This window comes from Rattus norvegicus, chromosome 3, assembly GCF_021556685.1.
Source record: "Rattus norvegicus strain SHRSP/BbbUtx chromosome 3, alternate assembly SHRSP_T2T, whole genome shotgun sequence".
NCBI classification, from domain to species: domain Eukaryota; kingdom Metazoa; phylum Chordata; class Mammalia; order Rodentia; family Muridae; genus Rattus; species Rattus norvegicus.
This window is the reverse complement of record NC_141536.1, coordinates 16,752,474-16,766,712: the sequence shown is the minus strand read 5'-3', so window position 1 is coordinate 16,766,712 and position 14,239 is coordinate 16,752,474. Positions and strand designations below refer to the sequence as shown.

The window sequence follows — 14,239 nt, the reverse complement described above, 5'->3', positions numbered from 1 at the left end:
AAGCTGGGGTTATCAGAGAGAAAGGAGCCTCAGTTGAGGTAAGGCCTCCCTGAGATCCAGCTGTAAGGCATTTTCTCAGTGACAAAGGAGGGAGGGCCCAGCCCGCTGTGAGTGATGCCATCTCTGAGCGAGCCAGTAAGCAGCATCCCTCCATGGCCCCTGCATTAGTTTCAGGCTCCTGCCCTGTGTGAGTTCCTGCCCTGACTTCCTTTGGTGATGAACAGCAATGTGAATGTGTAATAAGCTGAATAAACTCTTCTCTCCCCAGCTTGCCTCTTAGTCACGGTGTCTCACTGCAGCAATAGAAACCCTGACTAAGACATGATGTTGGCCTGTAAAGGACAAATGAACAAATACACATTCAATGTGAACACAGCTGCCCTCGAGAGCTGGAGCGTGACCATTTTCAGGGTGGGACACAGGGCTCATGATGGGTTTGCTTGCAACTTAGGCTGCAAAATTCCCATCCCTCCTTCCTTCAAGATGTCTTTGCTTCTGCTCAGGACACGAGGATAGTAGTGGGGTTTTCTTGGATGCGAACACTGGACAGTTTACACAGCAGAATACCTATGGACTAGGAAAATCTGACCAACACCGAGGTGGCTCTCTCCCTGATTCTGGAAATCAAGAAGTAGAACACACCACTGGAGGAAACCCACCTCTCATCTAGCCACTGCAGGAATGTCACCTGATGTATTACCAAAACCATTACTGGGGGCAGCGGGGCACATTCTGGGGCCAGGAGCCGACTGGAAGAGAGTGAGGCTCTGTGCCCTCACTTAGAGCCCAGACAGGGTTTGTGGCTCGTCAAACATGTTTCCTTACTGCTCTAATGTACCAGTGTATCGCTTAATGAAAGTTCTTAATTGTAATTCAATTAATTACATACACAGAGTCCCCAATTACATTTTCCAATAAGACATTGGCTGTGGTACAGGTCTAAATGCACTTAACCAATTTTAATATATTAAGACCAATTTCCCTTGAATACTAATTACTACCTAATGATAAAATGAAGGGGGGGGTTTGAGAAAGGGGGAGAGAGAAAAAGTCAATTCATGTGGAAGTTCTTAGCCCATGTAGCACAATGAGAGCTTTCATTACTTAAAAAGCTCCTGTGGACAGGGCACAGGTTTGCTTCCTATCAAGGTCAGCACAGCTTTTAGCCCCAGGGGGTCCACTCCTCCTTTGCCAAGGGAACTGTGGAGGCGCTAAGAGGGTACTAGGAGGGCTCTGAGACATGGGTTTGGTAATGGCCACCCTCACAGGGGTACACCGTGGTTCATTATGAGCTTCTAAGGCATTGTGTCATTTGCTTCCACAGTTGACACTCAGAACAACACTGCATGGTGGGATCACCGTGACATGGAGAAACAAGGTTCACAGATTTGCCCACATGACGAAGCGATGCCAGACACCTTACCTTTTCTCCTACACACAACACAGGACCAACTGGCCCCTGCTAACAGACAGCAAGAGGTGGACAGGAACTGTGCAGTAACACTTCCATTTCATTTAAATTCTGTTCGTGTGCAAGGAACTGTTATGCAACGCCAAGTAGAAAATTCCTTACAGAGAACACCTACCCCCAAGCCAGACAAGCAACTGCCTTTCAGCAATAAGTCACCCTGAAATATGGACCACGGGTGCCACAAGTCACTGCTCCTTGTAAACAGAGCCTATTTGCATGATCACATTTTCCTTTGTATTTGACGAGTACTGCTGTGGTCTAATGAAAGAGCTTTAAAGCCCTTCCTTCAACTAACATGACAGAAACTGGAGAGATTAGTAATGTGTAACAGAAGAAAGCGAAGCCTCCATGAGCAGAGAGAAACCACCAGGAGTCTCCAGGCCAGGCAGAGAGCAAGGGGAGGAGGAAGGGGCCTGCTGCGAATAAGCAGCACAAAGGGTCTGGAAACACATCAAAGATGTCAACAGCTTCCCTTCAGTTTTCTTCCTCCTAACACACTGGTGATAGGAAGGCGAGTGAAATCTATCCCTGGAGAAACCTGCTCTAGTAAAGACACCTTTCCTGGGCATGAGTGAGGGTGCACACTCCCTCAGGGGGATGAGAGACGGTATTCAGGGTCACTGCTCAGGGTGATGGGGTGCAGACAAGCCTGCAGCAGACAAATCTACTAAGTCTAGTCAGAGGAGGAGGAAGAGGGGCTCTGAGTCCAGGAGGTGGCAGCCAGGGGTCCCATGGCTTAGAAAAGTCGCTTTCCCAGGTTTTCAGGGGCAACTAAATGAGGCCCTGCTGGTCCTGCAGATCATCTGGTCCACCACAGTCTACCTGGGGACTATCCATCCATCGTGTGACCCTGAATGGAGGGAGCTCAGAAAGCTACTGGAATGACAGAAAGCTCTGAGTGACGCGACATCCCTGCCGTAGGCTGTTGAACTGATACCACTGGGGTCTCTCTCCACAGCACCGTCTGCTAAGAAGTGGAGGAATGAGGTTCAGTATTTCAGAAGAGTCAATGGAGGAAGACACAGTGGGTTTACCAGGTTCCTCATTAATATTCATGAAACACTAGCAAACCAGTCCGTCTCTCAGAGCCTCAGTTTCTCCCTCCGTGAGCACACTTGTCTAAAATGTTACAAGTGTGACCCTGCCTCACTCCATCCTCACAGAATACTTCATAGGAAACTGAGTCTAGGAGAGGCGCCGCTCATGTCTGAGGCCGTGCGTGCTTCACCTAGGGTCAACCTGGCTCTACTGACAACCCATAAAGCAGTGCTCAACTGTTATGATAGCAGCCTAGGGAGTGATAACGACACAGGGCTTAGCAGTTTCTAGAAGTCCCGAAAACCACGTAAATCTTGGGCATATTTTGGCCCCAATGAGGAGGAATTTCAGAGTTCCTATCTCAAAGCTAGCGATGAAACTGTTCCTTCCTTTTAAGGCCATGGATGAGAATTACATCTGATCAGCGTGAAAGGTCACCCAGCACATGTGGCAGAAGAGAAAACTGGGGTTCAGTTTGGTGCCAGGATTTATACAGAAGCTTGAACAAGAATGGGCGTCTTCTGCTCTCACCTCCGTGGAGTGCACTCACTGCTTCCTCCTGGTTCGCTGCCAGCGTCAGCAGACAGTTGGCTGAAGGACGTGGTAGATTATGAGACAAGGATCCAAACTGGAAAGCTCAAGGACTCTGGCTCATCTCAGTCTTATCTAGGCCGGGTTCCAAGCACAAATGGGAGCTCTAAGTCCCAAGGCAGAAACCTGTCGCATCAGTTCATTCGCAAGTTCCTCTCTTCCACAACCATTCTCAGGATCAGAGATTTAGGTTATCTAGCGTGGACGCTGGAAGAGCGCCGACTTCAGGTTTTGGTGCCACATGGTTTCTAGCTGCCTAACTTGGGGAAAGTCTCCTCACAGCGAGGATGTCTGCAGGAGAGCTTGGAGAATGCTCAGGGCAAGAATCTGTAACAGTAGGCTTCCATAACTGACTTCCATAACTATGGGGTGTGACTGCCTAAAAATGTCATAGCCACTCCTCTGAAGAAAAACTGAACGGCTGCTATTTATGTTATGGCCTTTTCAATCCAGTGACATTACTTATAAACCGAACCTCATTCTGGTGCAGCAGAAAGCACCCTGCTTCTAATTTCTCTTGGTCCTCCCTCCTCTCTCCACCTTGGCAAAGGCTCTGATAGCTCTGTGCTTCCAGACTGACATACCTGTGCCCTACGACTTTACAGCCACTGCTTTACACCATGGCTGCACTACCATGATCTCTTAAAGCCAACACCCCCTGATGCTATGTACCAGGCACTCTCCTAGGAGCCTTAGATGAGAACACAATGACTCCTGCTGAGAGCAACACGGAGGCAGCTAGAGTGTCCACAGTTCCAATCAGATACTGGTGCACAGAGTAGTGACTGGCATGCACAGGAAGCCATGGAGTGGACAGCACTCCTCCAAGTCTGCTGTAAAGCAGGAATCCACTTGGCTCCCTTTGAGCACGGTTCTGAGGGTGGTGTGCCCAGCCTGAACAAGCATACCAAAACAGTGAAAACCAACCCAACCCAACCCAACCCAACCCCATTTCTGAAACATTGTTGTGTTGATCTAAGTTCACAACAGATGACTAGTAGAGAAGAACAAAAAAATATGGTTCTTAGTTGGGATTGCTAGTTAGTTTTAAAAACGTTTTTCTATGACAAATATTAACTATTTTCATACCTTGCTTCTATTTTATACAACTAAGTCAAAATAGTCCATCCAACTCTGACTGCTTTCAGCCTTTATCGTTTTCAAACACACATGGGTTTTTTTCTCACTCCTAGTAGCTCTGACTCAGAACTCCAGAACTGGAAGCCATGAAAAGCCTTCGGGAGGAGAAAGCTGTACAGCTGAGGCCAGTGTTTCTGCTTAGCTGTGGGATAAGAGCTAGGGCAGAGCTGCTGAGCGTTACTCACCAATCCTCGCACTTTCCCCTTATCAATACAAGAAACCTGGGCCTCATCTTAGAAACAAAAGCAGTCTGAGTCATAATAAGCTTCCAAGTAACAGCGACAGTTAAGAGACACATGAACTCACAGGCAGAGAGTGTCAATCAGTGCAGGGGAAGCTGCAGCTGTGACTAAGACGATACCACAGCAATGCAGAAGTCAGCTGTGCGCTTCTATTTGCAAAGAGGAATACAACTATGAATGTGTGTACTTGGATGTGCACATGGCTACTCATTTGCATATGCACGTGCACAGACCATCCCTGGAAAGGCACTGTTATCTCTGGGAAAAGAGAATGGGAGAAGTGAAGCTTAATTCTTACACTTCGGAACACGTATGAACAGATCTGCATGTGCCACAGTGACCCTGACATCTCTTCCCTTTGATGTCATGCCAAACTTGCTAAGCACAACTTACTTTGTGTGTGTGTATATTGTGTACAAACACATGTGTGTTCAGGTGCACTCACTGGTTAGAGGCTGGAGTTACAGGCTGCCGTGAGGTTGCAGGTCCTCTGCAAGAACAAGTACTCTCATCTAGTAAGGCATCTCTCCAGTCCCTAAACCCAACTTTTAATGGTAGAAATGATAGATAGATAGATAGATAGATAGATAGATAGATAGATAGATAGATAGATAGATAGATCAGTAGAAAGGTAGATAGACAGACAGACAGACACAAATAGTTGCAGGATATTTGCTCACACTGTGAACCCCAAGACTGTGTTATTTACTGAAATAACCTTGCTGTGGCAGGGCTCCCTCCTAGCACACACCTTTAATCCAGGAGTTAAATAAAGTCATGATAGGTCAAAGAGGGGAAGCAAGCAACCCAGCTGACAGGGAGTGAACTCTAAGCAAACACAAAGTAAGATGTCTGCATTGAAGGGTATTGAAGACAGAGTGGAGAAAAAGGGCTTCTTCTTTCTGGAACACTGGTGGAGTAGGGAGGTCAGCTGGTACTTTCTCTGCCTCTCTGAGCTAGCAGGCTGTCACATGAGCATCTGGCTCCTGGGTCTTCACTGGTAAAAATGGGATGACTGGGGTTTTGTTTTTAAACCATAGATGGATGGATGGATGGATGGATGGATGGATGGATACAGATAGATAAAATTGTGTATCTACTTTTCTCCCACCATTATGCAGCAAATGACATGGTCTAGGTGGGTTAGTATTAAACTAATTCTGCACCCTGGAGTAAACCCAACCTGACGGTGGAGTGTGATTCTTCTAATAAAATGTTGGTATGTTGATTTGTGTGTTAACGATTTGTTTGGAATTTTTGGATCTCTTATTCTAAAACTGGTCTAAAGGTTTCTGTCTTGTGTGGTGGTCATTACCAAGGTTTTGCTTGTCTCATTTCTTCCATGAGCATCAGGGCAATCTCTCTGGAGTGGCAGGTGTGGGTGGGCTTGTTTATTCTCAAGTGTCCCATCATCACTTGCTTGAGCTCTCTCTGTGTAAGGTTTTTCAATCACTAATTAAGCTTCAAAGTCCATCAGAACATCTACTTCTCTTTTTGTGCTAATTATGTCCACCTTTTCCAGGAACTCATTCTTTTCATCTACATTTTCAAATTTTTCATAGTGGAATTTTTCAATTAATCCTGTATAGGCTGGGAATGGCTGTAGTGGGCAAAGTGCCAGCTGTGTAAGCATAAGGTTGAAAGATGGGAGGTGGCAGTGGGGTGGGGGCGGGGGTGGCGTGGAAGGTGGGGTGTGTGTGTTCCTGGGCCTTGCGGGCCAGGCAGTCAAACCCCTAAGTTCAGGTTCAGTGAGACCTTGCTTCAAAAGGTGAGGGAGAGTGACTGCAGAAGACAGTAGGGTGAAGCACTGGCTTCCCATGCCCCTCTACTGGCAAGGGAATTTACACATACAAACACATATGCACAGCCCTTGCTATATGTTTAAGGGCTGAAGGATCTGTTGTGTGTCTCCTTTTCATGCTGGTTACTACCGATGTTTCTCTGATATTTTTCTGCCTTAACTTCAGTCCATTTAGAAAGAGGTTTCCTGACTTTATGAGTTCTTTTGTAGTCTTTTAGCTCAACACCTTCTGATCTTTGCTGTCTCCTTTTAGTCTCTTCAGCTTTTTTGTTTGTTTCTGTTTTTCTATTTTTTTAAAGCTGAATGCTCAGTTCATGACTTTTCTTTTGTAACACATCAATCTGAGGGCTAAAACATCCATAATTTTTAACATACAGCATTGTCATTATTTCATCAAAATATTTTCTAATTTCTACTACTATTGCTTTTTCAGTCACAGGCTCAGAAGCTTATGTCTCAGTTTCCAAATGCACACAGCTTTTTCTTTCCCTTTTCTTGATTCCCAGGCTGATGTTACTGTGGTCAGTCAGTATATCAAGAAACTGCATAAATCTCCACGCGGGGATAGGCAGAAATAACACTGCGAGAGACAGCAGTGTAGACAAATCTTCGCTGCTTTTTAGGTCTTTTTTCAAGGTAGATTCTCCAAAGTGGAAATTTTGTGTAGAACATTCTTAGTCCTCTTGATATATCCACCTACCATATACTCTAGATTCCGCTGCTGTCACCATCGTCTAAGGCAACAACACCCTCAGATTCTCCCCACTGATGAGGCTTTAGGCTGGCCTTAGACTCATGTAGCTGGTGATGATCTTGAACTTCTGACTCTCCTACCTCAGCCTCTCACCTGCTAGTAACAGGTGCACAGTACCATGCCTAGTCCAGGAGAAATATTTCTGAGATACCTGCTTTATTTGATAAGGGGAGACATCAGATTTTGCATAAAAATACTTGTATATTAGAATTAGACTCTTGATAGGAGCATGCATTTATAAATATTTACTGCTTGCCAAAGTGTTTTTAGGCTACTTAGTTAGGCACCATTATTTTTAAATTTATACTGTTTTGCATAGGATTCTTACAACCAGCTGCAGGTGGTAAGGCCATCAGCCTGATCTTTAAGAATTTGTTTTGAATGACAAAAATGCACTTCCCCTTCTTGGTGAAAGTGTGTATGTTGTTCAGAAGAGGCAGCCAAGGGCTCTGGTCTGAGTTAAGAGGCAGTGCAGGACTAAAGGTCTTTTATTCAGTTACTTACCCAGTCTGTTTTCCTTGAGCCCCTAGAGGGTGCAGTCTTTAGCAGACTGCTGCTGAGTTAATGAGGAAACAGTATGGTCAGGCATGCTCCGCAGCCCTATAGTTCAATGGGGGAGGCAGACATTAGCCAGTTACTGAGCAAAATAAATTACAGAAATAATGCCACCAAGAAAAACTGGAATGCTCTGTGGTAGCATTCTGGTGCCTGGGTGAGGAAGGAACGAGGTTTGGATGGCAGAGCTACCTATGTGGTGTTTAAACTGAGACTGAGCTAGTGAAAAAGAGGGAGGAGCACTTCAGGCAGAAGGAGCAGCTCTGGACCATGACTGGGGGGTTGGGGGGCAGTTTATCTCCTCTTGTTCAGCACCTAGTAGAGAACCTCACAACTCAGAGACGCTGGAGACAAGAAGGCATTCAGTTCTCACAGTGGCGCTTGCAGTCACGGTGACGCCTTCTGCCGAGAATAGTCAAGTGGTTAAATTTCTCTAAAGCAAGATGCTAAGCAGTTGACACTGACCAGACCTGCTGCTGTATACACAGAAGAGCCTTTGCCTGAAAAAGGGCCTCTTGTTTCTAAGCTGTTTCCAGAGTTGTTCCAAAATTAGGAAGATGTAGTTCGAGAGCAAAATATTAATCACACAGTGCTAAACAGGATGCAGAGTATAAAATAGCACAGAATCTATCGTTCTGCTTTGGGACACACTTGTAGCACAAAGGCTGTGGTCTGCCCTGGCAAACAGTCACTTTCATCTGTGTAGGGAAGCTAGACCAGCAAATGCTCTCACACACATCACTCCTAAGCATGTCTGCAACAGACAAAGTGGCACAGAGCGAGCGAGCGAGCGAGCGAGGCAGGCAGCCAACGTACTGTTCTCGCGAACCAGGCAGAACTCCCAGGCATTCTGGCTCTCCAGCGTGCTCTCCAGGTCCACACCGATGTTAGGCTCGCTCTGCTTCTCCAGGCGGTACTGAGGGCCTGGAAGATCAAAGGGGCAGGAGGAGGGGGGGATGTCTGAAATGGTGAATATAACACTCAGAAATTACCACACACTGCGGAAAGCCAAAGGAAAACAGTAATGTCTGTCCCAAGGGTATAGCTATCCAAGATGGTAGAAACTGGCTCTTCCCATACCAGGTAAGATATTTGTGTCAGGGCTCAGTGGTTAAGAGCACTGACTGCTCTTCCAGAGGACCTGAGTTCAATTCCCAGCAACTACATGGTGGCTCACGACCATCTGTAATGGGATCTGATACCTTCTTCTGGTGTGTCATTTTTGATATGAAACAGGTTACCTTCCTCTCTGGACCTGTTTCCTAATGTGCATAGTGAGACCAAGATGACCTGGGCTACATAGTGAGACCCTGTCTCAAACAAACAAACAAACAAACAAACAAACAAATAAACAAACAAACAAGCAGCCCCCACCCTATCAGCTTAGGAGCCACCAGCTCTCAGGAGGGCTCTGCTGCCAAGGTACTGACACGTGATCACCACGGCACACTAATCAAATGCAATCAGGTCTGTGCAGAACTTCACGATAGTTCAAGAAGTCAAAGAAATAAAAAACCATCCAAGTTACAGAGTAAATCCCATGCTCTGAGTTTGGTGACGGAAAGGTGGCAGCCGTCAGTTAGTTGTTGGTGCTTTTACTGAGATATTGGGGAAGCAATAGAGACATGGTTTCAGTATTCTAGTGTCCAGGAATTCTCGTACCCACCCCATGTACCTAAGTGTTGCGGCAGAACACTTCATAGAATTATTCATTATTTCTTTGTCAACCTAAATAGCAATGATGTTCTCAAATAACACTTACGGGGTCAAAAGGTCAGATTCAGACTGTACCTCATGGTTATTGAAAAGGTGAGAGGCACAAGAAACTCTCATCACCTGACTCTGAAAGGTGTGTTTGGTCAGGTAGAAGGAGGTGTGAGAGAGAGCTGAGGATAGCAGCACCATGGTGCAGGGGACCCGGAAGAACCTAAGCCTCTATTCCTAGCACCTCCAGAGGCACGACATGTCAGGGGCATGCATATAAATTTAGAGTCGGGCCTAAGTAAAAAAGTTTAACTATAACATTAGCCCTCTGTATCTATGCTGTGTGCATTCAACCAATACAGACTGAAAACACTTGGGGAGAGTTGTGTCTATAGTATAATGTCTATTTCTCATCATTCCTCATTTTCTGTGCAGTAACCATCCCCACACAGTGTCTGCACTGTGCCAGCACTACACGTACTCTAGAGAACAGGGTCTGTGGGAGAGCGTGCTATGCAAACACTACAGCACTTGTAGATTCTGGTGCCCCTGGAGGTCCTGGAAGAAATCCCCCAGCCCAAGATACTGACATCTGATAGCTTTATGATGCACTCAAAATTTGGGAAGAACTTAGATTTGATATCAGAGAGCTTACTAAATAAAACACGGTGGAATACTATTGAGACATTAAAAGTAATCCTAAGACATTTAATAATATAAAACATGTTTATAGCATACTAGTTTTAAAAACATGAGGCACAATTTTTATTGGATAACTACAGTTGTAAAAATGTATATACATACATGCATACATGCATACATACATACACACACATACGTGAACTGTAGTTACATTACAATAATGGGATTATGCATGCTTTTCCTTTTCCTTTGTGTTTTCCTGTATTTTTCAAATTTCCATATAATAAAGGCAATATTTATAATTTAAAATGTTGCATATACCTAAAATGTTTCCAATGTCTTACTATGTGTTTTTTTAACATCACAAAGTATGACACTTGGAAGAGCTTTTCACATATAATAATTTAATTGAATCAGATCTGTTTATGAAGTTTCATTCTAAGTCACCTTGTGCCCTGGCATGGGCACTCTGAGGGTTCCCTGGGTGCTGGGCTTCTCAAGCTGGAAGATGGCCTGAATGCCTGTCTCTCTCTCCTTTTGTGGCCACTGGGAACCAAGGCCTGGCTGCCACAGAGGAAACTTCAGGTTGCTTTCCTTTGCTCCTTTTGTTTGTTTGTTTAAATTCCCAGTCTCGGAAATTTCCTGGGAAGCAGAGATCAGGGAAGTCAGGGGAGCTAAGGGCCTTTACTCTGAAACCAACCAACTCCCTGCACTCTGATAGGCTGCACTCTGACGGGCTGCACTCTGATGGGCCATCTGTCCCGGTCTATTAAAGTAGCGCGTGCCTTCGAGGACTCTCTTGTCTCCACCACCAGCCTAACGTGTGCCAAGCACTCACACTCTGCTCCCACTGGCTCCTGCAAGGTAGACTCAGCGGCCCACTTCACAGAAGGGACCTCAGGATGAACCTGCAAGATTCCAAGGCAAGAAGTACAAAGAGGGGATAAGGCCCAAGATCTTTTTGGGGTTTTGGATTTTTCATGCTGGACCTGTTTCTGCCATCAGGTGAAGGGCCACCTTGCCCACACCACCTCTCTTAAGAACTCTCCTGACGATCTCAGTTTGTCTGGAGGTGAAGTCCACTCTGGGTTGCTATTGCTCTGTGTGCCCTTACTGTTCCCTAGGAAGGAACAAGCAGCAAACCATCTCTGAACATGGTGAGAGCTAATGGGTCTTGGCTTTGGGGAAGGTAAGGTTCTTTTGCTGAAGATGTGACTCAAGACCCAAACTACTAGGAAATTGGATAAGAGATCTTGCAGAGGAAGACTTTCAGACACAATCCCAGAAAAAGTCACATGCCAATAGCTTGCATATAAAGAGAACATGCTTGACCCAAGTGAGAGGCAAGACAGCCTAGGCTGGGCCCAATTACCTTGGTCCACATTCTGGCTGAGCCATTTAGTTTATGACATTGCCAACTCTCTGTTTCTCCATTTGTTATACGGGGACAATGGCACCAACCTCAGAGGGCTGTCTGAGGAGTCCCTGGGCCAAGGGTTGTATGTTGTCTGGCAGGCTGACTGTGGGGTTTGAATAAGACATGCTCCCCATTGGTTCATGTATGTGAACACGTTGTACCCAGTTAGTGGCTCTGCTTGGGAAAGCTACATAACTTTCAGGGTGTGGAGCCTTCCTGTGGGAAGTACATTGCTACGGATGGGCTTTGAGAATTTATAGCTTTATCCCATTTCCAGTTCCTTCTCTGTTTCCTATGTGCCACTGAGATGTGATCTCTTAGCTTCCTGCTCCTGCTGCCATGCCTTTCCTGACACTATTAACACTCGCCCTTAGGAACCACGAGCCAAAATGCACTTCCTTCTTTAATCTGTTTCTGGCCATGGTGTTCTATGACAGTCGGAGTGAAGGGTAGTAACTGATCACCCACCTTCACTCCAAGGACTACTTTGCCCCAAGGACTCAGCGGCCTTTCCTACGGATACCTTGAGAAGTAAAGAGCAAACCCCATTTAAGAGATCAGCTGGGACTAAGAGCTGAGAATCTGTTCCATGGCCCTTGGGGAGCAGTGGGACTAGGACCTGTGCTGCTGAGGTCATGCTCTCTATGCCACGATGACACACCGAACTCTTAGTAAATAATAATCCAGATTAGCATGACCAGCACCCCCTCTGCCAGATGACATCTCCATCAACTGTGTGACTGACTTCAAGAGAGCTGGCATGGGAGGAAAACAACTAGAAAGCCATTCAAAAACGACAAGCTGCGAGCGAGGTCAGCTTCGACGAATGCGCTGTTGCCAAGGACATGATTTCACGAAACAGAAGAGGATTTCACACCCAACAGTACACAGCTCTCAAAGCAGTGTCCGACCTTTGCAAAAAAGGTTTTAAAATGTCACAGTTTTGCTTGAAGCTACCTGCCCTCTGGTGCATAGCAAAGGGAGCACAGAGAAGGTTCTGGGAAGCAGTCACTTTGCAGTGACAAGAACCTGGCTGGGCATCCCTGTGACGTATTTATTGTTTGCAGTGCTACAGCACAGAATGGTCTGGGAACAAAATACGTCTCTGGCACATAGAGAAAATTCCAATACAGGGTACAGGCGGGGTTTTAGGAACCCAAGGCAAACATCCTAGCATATAAGTTTCAAAGAAAATCTGTGCAATCTGTCAGCTGGGGATACATGTTCAGTGTGGCTTCCTTGAATTCTCTGGCTCTTCACTGAAACATGAATGGTAAATTTTAGCACATGGTTCCATGACAGCTGAGGCTCGGCTGGAGAGGACACCCAATGGAAGCAAGCTCCGATTCCAGTCTGAAGACGGGGAAGCTGTCCTGTGGCCTATTGGTTTGTGTCTTTTTTTCTGAAGACCTTGGTGTTATGGAAGGTGAGACTTTCTCAAAACACCTGGTTGCTTTTGTATTGTCACAAACTTTGCAAAAACCTGTCACCAACATCTACCTTGTCTCTTTTCCCTTTGTCCATTAGAAAACGTAGCACCAAGGGTGGACTATGACTGCTGTGACTTAGGACACCTTGTCATCTGGCCTGTATTCTTCTCTTTTCACACAGTAGACTTGTCAAAGGGAGGGAAAGGACCGGCCAGGGCTTGTGCTTCGGGTCAACTATGTCCCAGTCACCACCTTAAAGAGTTTCTTGTAGTCAGAAAAAGCTAAGAATTAGCTAAGAGGCAAGGCTGGACCTTGAGGGAGGACTAGAAGGGAGGTATTTGCACTTCAAAACAAGACGTACTGTCAGCTGTACATTCTGGTACACTACTTAATCATCTGTAAAATGGGTCCACCAGAACTTTCCTCAGAAGTCTGCTGTGAGGATGAAGTGAGGCAATATGCTCGGGCAATAGAGCTATTGTTACTAATGCTGAACCAGAAATGTGGTCCCTAGCAGATCCCTAGCCATGGGGCCCGACATACTAACACATCACAGGTGGACAATGCAGATGTCTCTCGTGGCAGACCAAGTCTGTGTGTGTGGGGGGGATAGGGTATGTAGTTCTTTTTAAAAACCTTGCTTTGACATGACAGCATTTAAGATTAGAGACTTGCTCAGTAGCCAGGACTCCTAGTTTCCTGGCCTCTCGGTTCCTACATATGGTTTGAAAATGAATAAATGCCAGAATTCACACAATAAGCCACGACAGCACAGAAATCAAAGGCTATGTGCAAAGACCATCCATGGCCACCTAACGTTCTCTGAGCATCAATGATGTGGCAAGCTTGGAGTCAAGATGAGTAATCAATAGTCCATCCCACCCCACAGGGAGGTTGGGCAGGCACTGACACTTCAGCAGCTGAATTCCAGAACAACGGCTGCTCTTATCAAAGGCAGTGAGTGACAAGGTGCTGTGGGATCAGAAGTGGGGTCAACCCAGGTCATTGCTCTTCCCTGTGGGGAGAACATCTGATCTGGGCCTCCAGGGAGGATTAAGAAGCGTGGGGTAAGGTTGAAGAAGCAAATTTCTTTGGAGTCCTGAAAGTGTGCAGACCCTAGGAAATCCAATGTGGAAGAAGCCATAACAGCCTGGGGACACATGTAGAACTGGGCAGACCACTGGTCCAGATCTGAGGCTCTCTTACAGCAACAGACACTACCAGGGCAGTGTAGGGTGACTCAGCCATCTATTTGGAGAGATTCCCCTGGTAACACTATACATGGGCTAGAAGAGACCGGTGGAGAAAGGCCACCATGCAAAACTATCTGCTCAGCTCAATCCCGAGAGGCTTGCACAGCTAAAGCTGTCGCTAACAAGCCAGTAGGATCTACATTGGAGTGCAGACACAGCACCAGCCATCCCAAAGCTCTTCCTCTGGGGGGCAGCTCTCAT

At 46.1% G+C, this 14,239-nt stretch overlaps 1 protein-coding gene across 41 annotated transcripts in view; it reads right to left on the bottom strand.

Annotated features, from left to right (window-relative positions):
• The window catches only part of Mapkap1 (MAPK associated protein 1), a 201,073-nt gene that overhangs the window by 46,970 nt on the left and 139,864 nt on the right, over window positions 1-14,239 (bottom strand). For 28 of the 41 annotated variants that reach the window (XM_087651385.1, XM_087651396.1, XM_087651383.1 and 25 more), the window contains 1 exon segment: window positions 8,409-8,516. The exons of the other annotated variants lie outside the window; for them this stretch is intronic. In XM_087651385.1, coding sequence (XP_087507511.1) covers window positions 8,409-8,516 — 108 coding nt within the window. 41 annotated transcript variants of the gene reach the window in all.